The sequence below is a fragment of the Equus caballus genome, chromosome 14, assembly GCF_041296265.1.
Source record: "Equus caballus isolate H_3958 breed thoroughbred chromosome 14, TB-T2T, whole genome shotgun sequence".
Classification (NCBI taxonomy): Eukaryota; Metazoa; Chordata; class Mammalia; order Perissodactyla; family Equidae; genus Equus; species Equus caballus.
The window spans coordinates 15423644-15441432 of NC_091697.1; the positions used below are offsets into that span (position 1 = coordinate 15423644).

The window sequence follows — 17789 nt, forward strand, 5'->3', positions numbered from 1 at the left end:
TACAGTCACATTCTTCATGAAACAGGATAATGATACCAAATTCATAGTTTCTGGGAGATTTAAATAATGAATATAACATTTCTGGCATTGTTTCTAGTAAAAATTCACTACTTAATGGAAAAATTAATCGGAATTTTGGGATACGTTATTTTTCACCCCTCAGAGACCCGCTCCTCTCCTTCCACTCCCAGGGTTCCCGTGCTGTTTCCGTCCCTCAGTCTCTCTTACACTTTGAAAGCAGCAACAGTCTGTTCCTCACATTGACCTGGGTGACTTTTCCACAGAGCAGACCTGATCACGGCTGTCCCCTCACATGAAACCTGCACTTACCATCCACTAATTTCAGAATCAAACCACAATCCTGTAGCCAAAATATAAGGCTCTTTCTTAACCTGACTGTGTTCTCTCTGACCAGGCTCATTTCCCACCCTCTGCTATGCAGGATTGGTCAGATAGGAATAATCTGCATCACAATTACAATGTCGTATTGCAATTTTATACACACACCTTCCAGTCTAATTACCCCCTAAATGTCCTCCTCTCCCGGCTCATCCTGGAGTGCTCCCACCTCTCGATCACCTGGGAGGATTCCAACACCTTGTTCAAGGCTGAGCGCAGTCACAAGCTTGTCTGTGAAGCTTTCACTAGACTCTCACTGAAGAGTCAACTTCTTTGGATAGACTTCACCAGAGTTCAATGTCACCTCTGGATATTACAGTTTTTTTACATCTCCCATCATGTTTAGCCAATGAGTGCCTTGTGAGAATAAACAGTGTCTTAGTCATTACTTAATATCCAGAATAAGATTTAGTGCCTACCATACATCAATTGCTGGGAAAAAAAAGATTTTTTTAATGACTGTAAAAACAAACTATTGAAGGAGGATAAACAGACATTCCCAAAATGGGAGACAAAGAATAAACCATGAAAGACGGAAATACTATTGAGGAATGAAGACCCCGTGATTAAGCACAGACACTGGAAAAGAGAGAACAGAGAAAGAAGTTTGATTCCTGAGTTTCCTTCCAGAATCAGTCTGTACCGGCAGGGCTTGGTGTCACTACATTCTCTCTAACTTATTTTCCCTAGTGATGCCCCCAAAGTAACTACCAATAAAAAGGCTCCCTCACACCATCACACGTCCCCTCAGCACTTGTGAAAATGCTGTGCTCACCTAGATGTCATCACAGAACAGCCTGAGAGCACCGATCCACCTTCCTCCGTGGACGAGTCATCGCGTTGGAAGTCACGCCTCTACAAAGGTCAGATGGCCCCTCCTGGGCCCTTTCTCACTTGCTGTCAGCGAGGTTCTACGCTTGACACAGCCCTGCATCATCTCATCAGCTTAACAACTGCTGCAGCACTGAACACAACAGCAAGCCGTTACCCTGTAAATATCCGTGCAGATTGTTCACGCAGATGCTAGCGCTGAAGTGACAGGAGTGCTTCACATGGTGACCTGTTATTAAGTCCAAAAGTTTGGTCACTGTGCCGACCCAGAATCTGAGCGGCACCGTCAGGAGGCAGAGAACACCACCTGCGGCCCCTTCTGCAGAGAAAGCCTTTAAGCGACCTCCCGAGACACCTTCCCTTCTCCAGGGAGCAGAGGAACATCGCCTTATCTACCCAGAAACTTAATGCCAATCACGACACGCCAGTTGCAACAGCATAAACACCAGCAGGACCCAATGGTGACAGGAAATACCTCTGCTTCCCTCTGCAACTGCTTTATGATCATAGACCAAATCCTTCCCCAAACCATCCTGCTCAGCATGGCCTCAAAAGCAAGTGGCTGTCGCTCTGAACTCCTACAAAGAAATGCTGCCCTGTGTTTCCTCCAACGCTTGCAAATTTCAGCCTCGACAGGCGATCCCAGTAAAACAGAGAACAAGAACAAGAACTCAGGAGGCTCTTCGACCGTCCCCCAACCCACCGCCCTCCCACAGCAAAGCAGGGCGTCCAGGTCGTTCCAGGACAGGGAGCTGTGGGGAGACGGGAGGCGTCCACACCAGGCGAGACACAACCAGGTGAGTCGCGGGGAGGCAGGTAGAGAAGCAGGCGGCCTCCCACTCCCTCCGCCCGGACTCAGCCGGCTGTCCCTCCCTCGAGCCCCTGAGAGCGGGGAGCTCAGCAGGCTGCCTCTCTGAGCCTCAGACAGCCGCCAGGACAGCCCCGCCATCGCTGGGGAGCGGGGACGGAGGGGACGGAGGGGACGGAGGCCCCGAGGAGCCCTGTGCAGCCCGCGAGCCCCGCGCCCCGGCCCTCGAGGACAGCGCCCCGCAAGCCTCAGCGGACACGGCGGGCCAAGGCCGCGCCGCCGCCCGGAAGGCTGTCCGGGACCCGTGCCCGGGCTCAGGGCGCGTCTCCCCTCGGAGCGGCCCTCCCGCCCCGCTGCGGCCCTGCCCGCCGTCCTCCGAGGGCCTCCTCGTCTCCGCGGAGCCCCGTCAAAGCGCTCCCGCCCGGGCTCCCCGCGGAAGCGACGCCCGGACCCCGGCGTCGCGGGCCAGGGCGGCACAGACCGTCCTCCGCCGGCCGAGCGCCCGACGCGGCGCGCGTTGGACCGGCCGCCCCCGCCCAGGAGGGACGAGGCCTGGACGGGACAGCCCCGCGCGCACTGGGCTGAGGGGAACCGGATCGTCGCGGACGCCCGCGAGGCCCCAGCTTGCCGGCTCTCCGCGTCAGGCACGCCCCTCACGCCGGTCTGAACCTGCAGCCCCTTTCACCGGCTCCACACGCTGGCACCGCCAAGCCTGACGCGGATGTCTGGGGCTTCCCCATTGGCTCAGGGGCGGGGGGCGGAGCGAGTGAGGAGGCGTGGCGAGCGGGGAGGCGCGGAGACAGAGGAGCCGGGGCTGCAGCCTGCAGCCTCACTGGGGAAGGCCAGAGAGCGTAAGTCTGAGTGACAGGCAGAGCGGGGAGGCGGGGCGAGGGGGGCGTGGCGAGCAGGGGGCGTGGCCACAGAGGGGCGGGGCAGTCGAGCCGCCCTGAGTGGGGAGACGGCAGGAGCGCGAGGAGCAGTGTGAGCGGAGAGGCTGTGCCAGCTCGGGAGCACAGCGTGTTGGGAGGCGTGGCCAACAGGACGGCCCCCGTGGGGGCGGAGCCCAGGCTGGCCAACTGCCTGCTCACAAACGCCTGGAGCCGCGCCCCTCCTGCCCGCTGCCTGCTGGGAAATGGAGTCTTTTTTTACTGGAAACAGAGAAGCTGCGTGTCTCTGCCCCTTGGCCTTTGGGAAATGTGGTCCACAGTCGGACCTTCGGATCAGATGCCACAGCCCTCCATGCCAGAAAATCCCAAATGAACGTGTTAGGTCATTGATAACTCTATGTTTAATTTTTTCTAAACAAAATTCACCTTGAGGTGGAAAGTGGCTCCACGAAGTTGAGTTTCGTCACCCAAAATAACTGCAATATTTTCCGTATTCTGCCTGCAGGAACCAAAACACACTTGTTTGGGTAGGTTTCCCAGGTTTTCCCTGTAAATCGAGATGAGGCAGTAGGTACAGTCCCGGACAAAGACAGAAGAAAAGAGACAAATCCATTTCCGGCATCCATGGCCTCTGACTCTGTCTTGACCCTGAAACAGAGGTTTTCAGCATATTGCTACTTAGGAAGACAGAGGCTCAACACAGGAATGTGAACAGCAACAACCAGAGAAAGCTTTGTGTGCTCGCCCCTGAGGGCTTCCTCAGGGGCCCCATCTGTTCTTAGATTTTCCTAGGTAGGAGCCATCCTTCTTTGTCTCTTTGTATGCTCTGGGGCTTTTGGCAGAAAACTTACCATTTGGAATATTATGACGTGACAACTAGGGAAATCAGGTTCTCCCCCTCCCCAGCGTTTCTGGGGGATGCTGACTGCAATCGATGGTGATAGTTTCTTTAGGAGATATTCTGATCCAACCCTGAAAGTTCTGTAGTGTTTGTCATGTGTGGCCACTGAACACTTGGATCTGTTAGCCTAAGGATCTTCTAGAGATCCTGAGTTCAGTGGGTCTTAGGATGTCCTCCTGGGGAAACAGGGCGAGGGAACACTGTATGTGACAGGGAGAGCGACTGTCTGCTTTGGTGTAGAGAAAGAGCGTGGCAGACTGCATCCAGTTCTCTTTTCATTCTGGCACACAGAAGACTAGGTTTCCTAGCCCTCTTGGTTTTCGAATGGACGTGTGGCTACTTCTGCCCAAGGCATCACTTTTAGGCCAAAGGAGAAAGGAGGGTGTGTAAGGCCCCAGGTGCTCTTTGTGTCCTTCAGTGGCAATGGAAGAAGGCGTGAGTTTCAGATGGTGTAACAACAAGGTCATAGGGTCTCCATCAGCCTTGCCCAACGAGACTTGGGAAGCAGGGTTCCCTTCACCCCGGCGACCAATATTTGATGTAAATCTGAGGAGAAATACATCTTGAGTCATGGATTTCTTAATCATTGCATTTAATTTCTTACCAGAGCATTACCTAAGGTTGTCCTGAAGATTACGATGACCTACCCTCTCAGATTGTCTAAAGGGTGATTCTCCCAAAGCAGAATTTCCCGAATCTCATATTGCTATGGTCAGAAGTCGTGTCTGCTGACGGCTGCTTGTCACATATCAGGGCCCTGCCAAGAGACTCTAAGTCTGATGGGGAGTATTGCATGTGGAAAGTGTATGGAAGTGTTCTGGAGAGATATCCCTATGGGAAGGTAGCAAAGCAGAGATGGTCGCAGGAGAAGCTGAAGCCCAAGCCTGCTGCCACTGGGTCTCAGCCAACCCTCAGGGATCTCTGGAGCTGGGACGGCCCTTTGGTGTTGTCCCAAATTGAGACAAGGGGACCAGGCTTCTTACTCTCTTATCTGCCAGACATGGGCCCCTGGCTGTCCCTGGAGAGGGCTGCATCCTCTGGTTAGGCGCTTCCCTATGCTGTGGGAATGTCCTGTGAGGGAAAGAGCTGTGAGCTGTCCTCAGCCAATATTCCCAGGAGCTGTGGGGTGGATGCCTTGGCCTTGAGCATGAGTCTGGGCTGAGTCTCAATGTTTCAACGGCACTTCTCCTTCACCGTGGTCTTCCTTCCCAACCCAGTTAACAAACTCCCCATGGGAGGATGTCCCTGGGAGGACTTATGTAGAGCTCTGCCTTTCCCTGTGATTGGCTGAGAGAAAGGCATGGGGGAAGACCAGAATCTCTCTCTCCAGCATTCAGACCCTCTTACCTGGGGGCTTCTGGAGAGCTCCAGAAGGGTTCCGACCTCGGCTGACACTGCTGAAGTTGTTCCTGTAACAGTGGCCACGGATTTGCTGTAGTCCGGCGCTTGTAGTTAGGGAGAGTCCGATTCCCTCCACAGAGCCAGAACAGTGTGCTCTCCAAGGTCTTGGCATCACAGGGACAGGCCTGGTAGACATCGAAACCCAGGGGCAGGTTGGCGAGTCGAGGGGCGTTCTCGTTGGTCTCCTCAAGGGTGAAAGAAAGGCCAGTCTATGCTGGTAATTCTTCCAGACACACCTAAGCCAGGGGGCAGCATTCAGGAGAATGGTCGAGTCATGCCATTCAGGGACAAATCCTAAGCCAAGCCTAGAGAAAGGCAGGGTTCTGGACTCAGGTTACCCATCCAGAGATGCTCCTGTTTTGGCAGATAGAGGGGGTGTGAACATGGTTCCCAGGGCTCTAGAACCCCCTGGCATGGCTCTCTCACTGTGATGAGGCAAATCATGTCCAAATCAGCAAGACGGGTGTTCAGGGCACTGTGAGTGGGGGGAGACGGCATTAGGCTGGATGGTATGGCTGTCAACTGGACAGATTTTTTGTTAGCTCCCATAAATGGAAGATGCATCTGTGCATGGACCACACAGCAAGAAGTTCTCGAGGTCCGTGAGTGAGGAGTACAAACGCCGTCTCATCGACCACTTTGGAAAGACTGAGTTGAATCCCAAAGTGGCCTTGTTTTCGCTTGCACTGGAAGCCAAGATGCAAGCATCCGTCCTTAGACCTGGAATAGTTTAAATGGCACCCAGCTTACCAGTTCCTCAAATATTTTGAGCATTTCCTGCCAACACCATATTCACCTGAGGCATTTCAAGGGACTCACATTGTTACTTTCTCTTCCCCTAAGTCAGCTCCTAGGAAGCCAGTTTTGGTAACTTCTGTGTGCCTTGAACAAGAAACATTTCATCCAGATTTGCTAATTTCTTTCCTCGTGGACTTCCACAACCTACTTCCAATTTGGAAACCCAAAGATGGGATGAATGGTGCCTCCTGTGTCCACAGCTGTACTCCCACAACAAACTAAATATTGCTACCTGCCAGGTCGGCTCTCAGGAGCACCCCAGTACCGGAGGAGACTCTCTTGGGACACCCATGCCTTCATCCCAGCCCTGGGCTAGCCCTGGGACCTGCCACGACTCTTTCTCCTCCGAGGGACAGCACAGCCTTCCCCACCTTCCTCTGGCAAGTCTCTTTGCTGGGTGGCTGTGCCGCATCAGCAAAGACCTGGGCTGCCGGGGACCAGGATTGATCCTCAGCTTCCCGCTGTGCTGAGATGGCCTCCCTGGCAGAGCCCAGCCTGCCTGTGTCTGAGTGACACTTGCAGCCACCAGGAAGGAGGGGATAACTCAGAAGTGCCAAGCGCTTCACCCTGCCCTTGTCTTTCAGGCTCTTTCCAAGGGACGACATTGCAAAGGGTGGGTGGTCACGCTTTCGCTCCTGCTTCTGGACCCGGTGCTCCTGTTGAGCTCAGAGCAGTGTCTGTTTAGCACCCAGATGGGAAGCATTTCAGCATTTCCCTTGGTAAGGCTGTGTCCACGCACATCCACAGATCATCAGGTTGCTGACATTCCCCGCAAGACCCCCAACTCACACCCTTCTTAGGCCTCCTCTTTCAAAGCTCCCAACAGGAAAGGCACACATCCCCATGACAGAACCACAGCACAAGACTGTGGAAAAGAACACACCCAGCCGAGGGGCTGCACACTTGCTGGGCTCAGGCACAGCAACGACTTTAGGAAAATCACTAAAAATACTCCAGATTGTGTAAATTTGGGACTGTCCGACACCACAGGCCTGGGAAGCACACAGGCCCAGAAGTCACCCTCGGCAGCAGGGAGACTGTAGGGTCATTCCTGGTCACGATGATGATGAGAAAGGCTGGGGGCATCTAGGGAATTTCTGCCCCAAGATACAACTGTATGCAAAAGTGCAGAGATGCTGAAAATCCTACCTCACAGGGAGCACTAGGTTTATGGAGGGAGACCTGGCTGAGGCCCTAAAAGCTGCATCCCACAGCTTTCCCCTTGGATAGGCAACAAGCAGGAAATGGTATTCGGAGTCAGGGACCAGAAGCCCAGGGGGATCCAGTCTAGGTCAGAGGTGAACAGGGAGCCCCTAGTGGGCCCGAGAAGGAAGAGTCCTGCCTGCCCATGGTCCATGTCCACAGGACCTTCCTCTGGCCTCGTCCTCTCTATGTGCACGTTTTGAGCTTTTGACGGTATTTTCCCCACTTAGAGCTGAAGCCATTGCGGAGACTGAATCAGAAAACAAGGTCCTAATCTGTGTGCAAGAGAAACTGGGAAAATGTTCCCTCTTCCAGCAGAGTGTCGAAAGGCAGCCACTGTCCTGGGCAGGACGTGTGTTAGGGACAGGCACGTGCTAGTTTGACAGACACACCCAGCTTAGTGGTTGTGGCTCTGCCTGAGAAAACGCCTCCAACCGCTTAGTCCCAAGAGGTCGGAGGGGCCATCTCTGCTCCTGGACAGGGTGAACCACACTGCAATGATCCTGTCCTCGGCGGGAGGGGCACTTGGGCACGTCCTTCAGTAGCCAGGGAGGGGACTGGCACTTCTCCCTTCTCCACATAAACTGAGCCGCTCACTCTGGGAGATTTCTAAATTCGAGGAGGAATGTGAGTTTCCGGATCTGGTTTCCATGAGTGCTGCGAGCGAAAGACTCACACCTCCACTCCCAGGATTAGAAAGAAGCAACAATTTAATATAATACTCAAACGGAGCATTTACCATTGACAGCAAAATATGGCCCTGCCAAATAGGGAAATAGGTGCTGGGCAAAAGGGGGGAGGGGGAAGAGGGGTTGGTGCCTTCCCTCGTGGCCAACAGGGGACCCCAAGAAACGGATCACAAAGTTCTCCTCATCAGAATCAGGGGAGGTGGCCCTGTGCACCCTGAGTGTCAATGCTGTGTCCCCGCTGTAGCTCAGCTGGTCTCAGGAAGGTCATCGACCACCACCACTGGGCCTTTGGTTGGGGGTCTGGTGTCTGGAGAAAGAGAGGCATTTCCTGAGCGGCCTGCCCTGGAACCACAGTGCACACCCCATCCCGGCCCCCACTGCGCTCTGTGCTCAGTCAGCCAAGAGAACCCCATCTGATTTAGCGTCACCCACTTCACAGAGGAGGAAACCAGTCCCAGAAACGTGAGTGCAACCGCCCAGGACGGGACTGCTCAGCAGTGGAGCTGGAACCCAGGGCCAGCTGTCTGCCTCCCCAGGCCCACGCTCAGCCTGAATGTTTCCTGAGCCCATGGTTTCAGCCACTGCCGGTCTGGACACTCACTCTGGCCTGAGCGGTTCTTCTTGCCTTTGAAGAAGAGTCGAATCTTTCTGACCCAGTGGTATCGGGGCTCCAGCTGGCAGGACAGGCTGTAGCTACAGGACAGAGCGGAGCTGGGAGCTCTCAGGAGCCACACATCACATGTGCGTCCTGGAGCCTGCCAGCAGCTGGGGTGGAAGGGCCCCAGGGGTCGCCATGCAATCAGATCAGGGGCTGACCATGGAGCAACGGCCATGGGCTCTGGAGCTGGTCAGCAGAGAGAGGCTGCCCTGCCCTCCCCCAACTCCTGACCCGACTCACCTCTCCTCCTTGCTCAGGGGCTCCACGGCCTGGAACCAGGCCCCAAAGTGCTCGTCGGGCTGCACGGTGTACAGATTTGCAGCCTCCTGGAGCAGCTCGATCTCGTCCATCAGTTTGAATTGCTAGGACAGAGCAAGCACAGGATGCCCACAGGGCCTGAGTGGGGGACCCTGCAGGGCTCGTGGAGGGGGTGAGGAAGGGGGCAAGGGGCCAGTCTGGGGCCTTTGCCCACTTGGGAACCCTCCCTCCCTGCGATTCCAGTCAGGGCTTGCCTGCTGTCACACTTGGCCCAAAATAGCTCCGCCTCCAGGAAGGAGTCTTTGATGCCAGCCCTTCCCCCACCCACCAATGCCATAGGATCCCTAGCTCTGTATATCGAACTGTGCAAATAAATGTTCCACCCTGGGGATTGGGTCAGAGGGGGTCCTGCCCACTGCGGGGGGGTCTCTGATTTCCAACCCCCACCCTCCCCACCGGGAGGCCGCAGCCGCTTACCTCATTCCATTTCCGACAGTTGAGCACATTGCCCTGGAAAGCAGACAGCCGCAGTCCATCAGAAACAGCCCCCTGGGGCCAGCACTAGCCCCCGTCCACACCTCTTGCAATGTTGCACTACTGCCAGTGGGCAGGCCCATCCAGAGCCCGGACTTGGACCTGGGCCAGTCTCTGGGCTCCAGAGCAGGGGGCGCAGAGCAACTGAGGCAACAGACCTTGTGACCCAACCCTCTCTGATGACACGTGGGGAGACTCAGGCCTCAGGCAGGAAGGGACAGCTCAGCCTCTGATGTGCTTCCTGACTGGGAGGGGCCCGACTTCTCTTGCCTCACTGGCAGGGCCAGAGGGAGAGGCTGAGTCCAGCTCAGACACCACCTCCTGCGGCCACACAGTCAGGCAGCTCTGAGCCTCAGCAGCCCAGGGAACCTGGACGGTGGCTTATGCAGAGCCTGCATCACCCACTGGGGAGATGGGCCTGACACCCCAACTCCCACACGAGGCTGGAGGCCCTGCTGAGAGGACCTTTTCCAAATGCAGAGAGCTCAGGGCTCAGGACAGGACTCTCTCCTCCCCACCCTCAGGAGCCTGAGCCCCCGGACCCACCTCCGGGCTCACTCACCTCCACATAATCCTCCATCGTAGCGTCCAGCAGCTCCAGGGAATGGAAAAACGTCACCAGGGAGGGGACGACCCCCTGTGCCGCCATCGGGATGGGCATGGTGATGAGCTCCCGCTCTCAGGTGCCCCCATGAACCTTCCCCTGAAACCCCTCAGCCCAGCCTCCTGCCCACCCCACGCTCCCACACAGAGCAGCCTAGGATCCTCGGGACACCCCAACACACACAATTCCCTCCCCCGCTCCCCTCCAGGAACACCAAACTCCATCAGTCAAGTCCCAGGGCTGGCTGTTGGCCCCTCCCAGGGGCAGTGGTCCCTGCCCTTCCCCACCCCAAATCTGCCCTGCTGCCAGCCCTTCCAGGCCTCCTCCCGCTCACTGCCACTGCAGGCCCGTCATGCTTGGCAGCCACAGCAGATTCGCCTGAGGAGGAAGGCCCCTCTCCTGAGGGAGGTCTCCAGCTGGGAGGGGGAGCCCCCTCTCCTCTGACTCCTAGGCCCCTCCCCCACAGTCACCCTCACCTGCTGCCGCTGCCTCTCCTGGGCTCCCTGGCGGGCCCTCTCTGCAGTCTTTAACACGGAGGTCGCCTCCTGTCGGGGCCGAGGACAGGGTCAGTGCGCCCATACTCCCCTCCGCATGTCCCCCAAGGCCCCTGATCTCAGACCCTGGCCATCGGCTCCAGTCCCCTGCTGCCTCTGCTGCTCCCACCTCCAGGGTGCTCTGATTCTAGACCAGTCCCAGCTCCAGGACTCAGTCCTGTGTGACCTTGGGCCTGCCCAGGCCTCCCTGGCCCTCTTTCCTCAGCTGAAAAGTGTGAGGAGAACGTCACCTGCTTCCAGGAGTCTCCTGAGGACACAGAGTCATCCGCGTGTCATCACTGCTCTCCCCTCACCTCTCGAGGAGGAGCCGGCACAAATCTCCTCACATTCCTGTCCTCCCTTGGATGGTAGCACCCCGCTGGGAGGCCTGCACCGCTGATCATTTCCCTCCACTTCCCAGAGGAGGAGACGGAGGCCCCCAGAGGGGCAGTGACTGGCTCAAAGACCCACTGGGAGAGGCTGCTCCCCGTGCCAGCTACAGGCCCTGTCCCCGCTGCCTTCACCCCAGCCCTGGCTCCAAATCTGACCAAGGCCCCGACCTCCGGACTCCAGGGGTGCGTCCAGACCCCAGCTGAACAGACAGGGAGGGGGAGGGCAGGGTGTCTTGCAGGGCCTGGCCGAGTGGCCCCAGCCTGCCCCACCCTCACCGGGCTCTCTGACCCCCAGCCTGGGCCGAGCCTTGCCATAGCCTCACCTCCTAGGATCCCCTCGGGATGCTCCCCTCCCCTCTCCTTCTGGCCTCCTTCCAGATCTCCAGCCTCCAGGTTACCTGCACCAGCAGCTCCCTGCTCACGCGTTTCTCTCTCCTGACCCACTTCTTCCAGGTTCGAGAACTCTCCCTGCGGGGTGGGGAAAGAAAGAAAGAAAGAAAGCAAGAAAAACTGTGGGATGCTTGAAGGCAAATCCCATTTATTTGAGAACCCAGCAGATCCAAACCGCCTGGGGCCTGGATGAGGGATTTCACTGGGGTGCTCTGAGCTCTAAGGTCCCCATGGGACTGCGGAGGGGCCTCCCCTCTTGTCCTCGGGGCCTCCATTCCCAGATGTCCCAAACAGATCTCTTTGGAACAGTGTTGGTTTCAGCTGCATAGAGGCTTCTGTTGCTGCAAAGGAAACACTTGACAATCTCCACCTGGGCTCAAGCCAGGATCTGGTCTGGAAGGAAATGAATCCCTGGGACAGAACTGCTGGCCTAAGGGCGCTGAGAGACTCAGAGACCCAGCACCCAGCTCAGTTCCTGTGCCCGGCGTTCGCTGTCTTCCAGGTGGCCTCAGCTGACTTTGGGGGACATGCCGGCCCAAATCAGGCTGCCTGGGCCACCTCACCCTCATGGTGCTTGGCTGGAGAGCAGACTACCCACCTGGAAACTTGTCCCCAGGTGTCTTGGAGACGGGCAATGGCAGGGCTCTGCAGGGCAGAAAGGATTGTGTGGAGGGAACAGAAGTTCCCGAGCCCTCGGCACTCCTGGGGAAGGGAAGAGATGGAGCCGTGATGGGGAGCTGAAGTTCTGCTGCCTCTGGTTTCTGTCCCCTCATGGACTTCCCCTGTCCTGGAGGAGACAGATGCCCAGGGAAGCCAGGGAGGGCACACCTGCCACCCGACGAGTAACACTGCCAGGCACAAGGATTTGTAGCTCAACACAAGGAAGGAAGTGAGCTTGTCCCCACTGGGACCTCAAGTCAAGGTCAATGTGGCCCTGGCATGAGGGTCAAAGGACAGTCCAGGGACTAAGACCCCAGACTTCAATCCTGAGGGCTGAGAAACAAGAGGCAATTCCCACGCATCCAGACAGGGCGTGCCAAGGCTTACCTCAGCCACCCTGATCCACAGCTCAACCACCCTGGCCCTGTCCTGCGCTGTCATGCTGGGGTCCCCAAGGCAGGTGACGAGGATGCAATTGGCCACGGTGTTGTCGTGCATCACACTGTCATGGACGGTGGGTGCCAGGTACTCTCGTTCCCTGTTGTCACGCTCGGACCAGATGGAGCCGAGGCAGTGGGCGGGCACCAACGTCTTGAACAGCTCCTGCAGAAGATTCGGAGTGTCACCCGGTCCTGCCACACCCCAGCTCGGCGTCCACAGTCCCCCATAGGCCCAGGCAGGGTGAGATCAGAACTGGAGCTCAGGAAGCAGAGCATGTGGCCTGAGGCTTGTGGGAGTCCCTGGGTTTTGTCTGTGTCCACTGAATGCACCCAGTCCAGGATGACCCCGGACACAGTACTGTGGGGAAGGGAGGGGACATTTGCTCCCAGCCCCGTCTCACTTCCTCCAAGCTCCAGAAGGCAGCCCACACATGCCCACCAGAAGGGCCATCATGCACCCATCCCAGTGCCCCTCGGGTCCCACACCCCATTCCCATGCACATTCCCCCGAGGCAGGGACAACCCCCAGCTTTGTTTGACTGTCTCCACTGGAGTCAATACACATCACCTTCCTGCTAAGTGCTGAGGCTGTCTGGGCCACCTGCGCAGATGGGGGATCCACCCAAGGACCTGGCAGCACTTCAGTGAGTGCCCATCCCCCACCAAAGGGCCAGACTCTGCCCACCTTCCACTCTCTCCCACCTCATTCATCGGCACAGCCACCCTGTACAGCAGGTGCTCTGACTGTCCGTCTCTACTGTCCCCTGTTCGCTAGGGGACAGCGAAGGCTTGGGAGAAAGAAAGCTGCCCAGGTCACAGTGTTGATAAGAGAGGGAGCAGGGATTTGGACCCAGATCATCGGAATCCCGAGCAGGGAATGGCAGGTGTGGGGTGGCTCATGGCACCGGGAAGGCAGGGGCCACCCGCCCCGCCAGCTCCTCTGCTCACCGCAGCCATCCTCGTCAGCTGCTCTGCCACCAGCTGGGGAGGGAAGTCCAAGATGTTCAGCTTCTCCTCCCGCAGCTGGTCCTCGGTGGTCACGGCCCAGGGGCAGTTGGGCTCTGGGGCTGCCTCTAATGGTGGCCCTTGCTCTGGTCCTGGAGTGGCCGACTCAGGGGCTGCTGGCTCCAGCTCTACCACACGTGGTGAGACTGGAGGTGCAGCTGGCTCCAGCCCGGGGGCTGGCACTGGCTCTGGCTCTGGAAGTGGCAGGAGCTTTGGAGCTGGCTCTAGAGCAGGATAAAGAGAAAGTTTCACCCACACACCTGACAGTTTCTGTGCCTTTCCAAAGATAGGAAGGGCTCCACTGCCTCTAAGGGAACGCTAGCCCATGAACCTCAACACAGACAGTCTTCCCAGACTCCAGTCCCCTCACCTTTCCGTTCGGCCTCAATGGCCTTGAGATGCTCCAGGTGGCCTGGCAGAAGGTAGGCATGGCCCTCCACATGGGAGCCACCAAAGCTGACGTGCAGAGTGGCCAGCTGCAGGGTCCAAGCGGGAAACCGCAGGGGCTCCCTGCAATCCTGCCCTTGGCCCAGCCAGGTTCCCAGCAGGAAATAGATAGCACTGCGTGGAGGCAGATGGGCCAGAGAGTCAGTGGCCTGGCCTTTCCTTAAACACCGCCCTCCCAAGGCACTCTTGTTAGCATCTGCGCCCCTTTGCCAGACCCTCCCCCTCCAGAGGAGGGCCCCATCCCAGCCCTGAGCCCTGGCTGGCTGTCCTGGCAGTGGCAGGCCTGCTCATCCAGCAGGCTGAACACAGAGTCTGTGAGAGTCTCTTGTTCCCACCGATACTCTCCTCCCCAAGGGTCTGGACACAGCCCACCCAAGCCCTGCATGAATGTGGGCCACTGGAATGAAGACTCCAGCAGATTTGGGAGCAGCTTGCTCACACACCTCCTACTATGGACCTGGCGGTGGTGCTCACAAGGGGTGGATGTGGAGAAAGGGAGGCAGGAGGGGCTGGGACTCTGCTGGGAGTGGGTCTCTAGGGGACAACGCAGCCCAGTCTCCTTTCCAATTCTCAAGGGGCCTGGGACCCATGCACAGCTGTCTTTGAGTCCAGTCCTGCCGGAGTGGAAGCCACCAGAACTCAGCCCTCCCATGGGAATCACAAGATGGGTGAGATGCAGTGTTCTCCCAGGCCTGACCCGGCCACAGCCTCCATCCTCTCCCCACACCCTGTTTGCAAGAGACAGGAGGCCGTCCTTCTCGACCCAAAGACCACTCACTTTGGGAGGTGGTCCTGTCCTCCAGCATCCCGCACGCAATGGGCCAAGCTGCCTCCATGTGTCCCAAAGGGGATGAGGGCATCGCCCGGGATGGAGGGTAGATGGGACCTGTGAATGATGTCAAGTGTGACTGTCTGACTCTCAGATTAGAGGGGAGGGCCAGGGAGGCTGTCTGCTTCAGTCACTGAGTGACACTTAGTGTGTCCAGAAGTCCTGCTCAGAGTAGGTCCTTCATAGACATTGTTGAATGACCTCCAAGCAGAACCACCCTGGGTGTCTGAGTGGGCCTGTGGCCCCTCTGTGGCCCTAGAGATCCCTAAGTGGCTACACCAAGGACAAGCACCAGGGCCAGCTGGATGGCATCTCAAACTCCTTGACAGGGTGCTCTCCAGGTGCTTTTCCAAACTCAAAAAGCCACAAGCCAGTGAAGGGAGAGGAAGACTACTTTCCGTGGGGGACAGAGAAATAATCACCACCAGCAACCACAGCATGGCCCACCACCCTCTCTGCAGAGCCGGGCACCAGGGCAGCACCTGGAGGGCTGATCCCATTCATCCCTGGGAGAAGCCTAGCAAGTTCATCCTCTCCCACCCCACGTTTCAGAGGAGCCAACTCAGGCTCAGAGAGATGCGGTGACATTCCCAAGGCAAGACACACAGCTGGCAGTGGGCAGAGTCACCACTGTGCTGAGGGGGAGGTGGGCAGTCACCTGGGAAACAGCTGGTCCAGCACCTGGTGGGCTGTGCTGGAGCCTGAGTAGCTGCAGAGGGAGGTGATGACACTGCAGAGGACTCTGCTGGGGAAGGCTGGCAGCACAGTCTCTGAGAGCCTCTGCATCATGCCTGCCTGGAGGGCACGCATCCTGCAGGCCTCAGTGACAGACAGAGTGGACTCATCTTCACTCTGGGTGGGACGAGCAGGGACACAGAGTCAGGGTCACCACTGCGAACCACCAGCGTTATCGGGGTCTGCAGCTGACGCAGGAACTCCTAGCCCCTCCCAGACGTCTGCGACAGGAGAGACAGGGGTCCCAACTCAGCAAAGTTCTGGGCTCTCAAAGTACAATCTGACTTTGGTCCTGCGAACGATTCCACACTGAGCTCCCTCAAGGCCATTTGCTCGCTGAGGGACAACAGAGCTCCCTCTGTGAAGAGCACCAGCCCAGTGAATCCTCAACAGACAGCCCTCTCTAGAGAGGAGAACAGAGGCTTAGGCATGCCAAGTGGCTTCTCTATGTCCTGTGGCTCAGAACTGAGAACCGCCCAAAGTGAGGGCTGAGGGACATCCCCTCTAACTGCCTGAGGCTTCATCAGACGCTGACCTGGAGGGAAATGTTATGTGGCCACCTCACCCCTCCCAGGTCTGGAAACAGTGTACAGGGCAGTGACACGTTCTGAGAACCCCTTTGACTTTCAAACACGCTGACGGTTATTTCTTTTACATTAAAGGGAGTTTGGAGACCCTTGTTATCGAGCTTTCATTTTCCAAAAAAGGCAAAATTCAAAGATACTCAGGGCCTATTGGGAAGTGACAACGACATCAACGTTTTCTCTAATCTTCCTAGGAAAATGCAAAGAGTGCCCTCCTACCCTCCTATGCAGCTGGTGGGGAGGAGCGGAAGTCCAGATTCCTTTGGGAATGGGACTGTGGGACACTCATGGGGGACAGCCCTGTTAGGGTCCCAGGAGAACGGCAGTTTGAGGTTGGATTCTGGGCCTGCCCTGGTCATCTCAGGGGCCTGGGTGGGAAGACCCCTCCGTGCCCACTCTCACCTCAGAGCAGCCCTGGTTATTGATGGTGGCGCGGTGCAGCTGGTCCCTGTCCAGGGAGATGGAGTACCCGAAGCCATCCGTCAGCTCTTCCACCACCTCCTGCGTGCAGCTCTGCAAAGACAGTGCCCGAGAGCCGGGCCGGGAGGTCTGAGGGGCATGCCTCGACTTGGCCACAGGAGGAAACCCCAGCACAGATCAGGTACCGAGCAGCATCTGCATAGACCTCTAGCCAGGGAGGGAATGAGATGACACCTGGAGGGCTCGGGACTAACCTATGGGTAGAGGAGCTTGGTTCCCAGCACCTACTCTCCCATCCTGCTAGCCACCACCTAGGCTGGGAACACGACACACTGCCAGGCTTCCAACACCGAGCAAATGGCTCCTGCCCAGGGTGGGTCCCCACTCAGCACCGCCGTCCCTCTCTCACTCCCCTCCGACACACAAGGAGGCTCAAATTGTTGTGCGGGTGGCATCCAGTTGTGGCCTAACCCGGTTGGCTTTCCCTGTGTTACCTGAGTGCTCCTCCTGCCAGTTGGACAGAGGCGGTGCAGGTGAGGGCCAAGCCAGTGTCTATAGTGACTGAAAAGGCTCTTTTTCTTGGCTTTCCTGAAGCCAGAGCCTCCACAACTCGGGAGACAGCAGGAGAACATCCTCTTGTCTTCAGTGTCGCCACTCAAGTGGGCTCAATAGGATGCTATGTCTAGAATGTGGACGCCTGGAGACCAGTGTGCTAAGTTCTGTTGGGGTCTGTCTCCAAGGAAGTGAGGTCACTTCCTCAAGTTTCCCTTACCTGGGCGCCTTCTTCAATAACACCCACCGAAAACCTCTCTGGGATCTTGGCTGCTCACCCTCCTTGCCCATGTCACCTCCAGAACTGCACACAAATAGCCAGCACAGATCCCAACACAGGACCTTGAGATGGAACCAGGGTTCCAGCTTGAGGACATCCAGCTGAGTTCCGACCTCTTTTTTCCTACAAGCTCTGTGTCCTGGAAATGCCAATGGGCCTCCCAGGGCCTCCTCAATCACCCAACCTGCACGATGGGGACGAGGCCAGAAATATCTCCCTTGGGACATCCTCAAGTGTAGAACAGACAATAGCGACAACACCTGTGGTCTGGTTTCCATGTGTCTGATGCACACACTTAGAGATGAAAGAATCACAAGAAGGGGTGGGATGTAGTGTGGAGTACCCCTCAAAACAGGACTGGGTTCCAGCTCTGTGACCTTGAGAAAGTCACTGCCCCTCTGGGCCTCATTTCCAGGTCTGCACCTTTAAGAGGTGGAAATTAGGGGAAATTCAGATACTTCCATTCACTGGCATGAAACCTTCCCAGGTCTCCTGTTTGACTTAGAATCAGACCCAAGTGCCTCGTGTCGGCCTATGTAGTGGGCAGCCTC

At 57.1% G+C, this 17789-nt stretch overlaps 1 protein-coding gene across 2 annotated transcripts; it reads right to left on the reverse strand.

The window, feature by feature from the left end:
• Positions 1–7920: 7920 nt before the first annotated feature.
• LOC138917424 (ral guanine nucleotide dissociation stimulator-like) lies at positions 7921–17245 on the reverse strand. Of its 2 annotated transcripts, XM_070233683.1 has the most exons (15): positions 16901–17245; positions 16389–16499; positions 15326–15519; positions 14617–14724; positions 13762–13952; positions 13335–13615; positions 12334–12549; positions 11885–11988; positions 11295–11364; positions 10448–10516; positions 9930–10004; positions 9311–9343; positions 8816–8937; positions 8519–8610; positions 7921–8224 (listed from the first exon to the last, which is right to left on the reverse strand). In XM_070233683.1, the coding sequence occupies exons 1-15, from the start codon at positions 17036–17038 to the stop codon at positions 8163–8165; spliced, it is 1866 nt and encodes a 621-aa protein (XP_070089784.1). In that variant the 5' UTR covers positions 17039–17245; the 3' UTR covers positions 7921–8162. The 2 variants fall into 2 exon arrangements, with proteins under 2 accessions (XP_070089784.1, XP_070089783.1); XM_070233682.1 differs by lacking the exon at positions 7921–8224 and having other exon boundaries at positions 8231–8610.
• Between the last annotated feature and the right edge of the window lie 544 nt (positions 17246–17789).

Excerpts from the sequence above, each read along its gene's own strand:
- LOC138917424 (XM_070233682.1), bottom strand. The coding sequence starts at position 17,038 with ATGTTCTCCTGCTGTCTCCCGAGTTGTGGAGGCTCTGGCTTCAGGAAA. Across the intron at positions 8,938-9,310 it reads ACTGTCGGAAATGGAATGAG|CAATTCAAACTGATGGACGA; the intron begins GTAAGCGGCTGC and ends GCTCTGTCCTAG. Across the intron at positions 8,611-8,815 it reads CCCCTGAGCAAGGAGGAGAG|CTACAGCCTGTCCTGCCAGC; the intron begins GTGAGTCGGGTC and ends TCTGTCCTGTAG.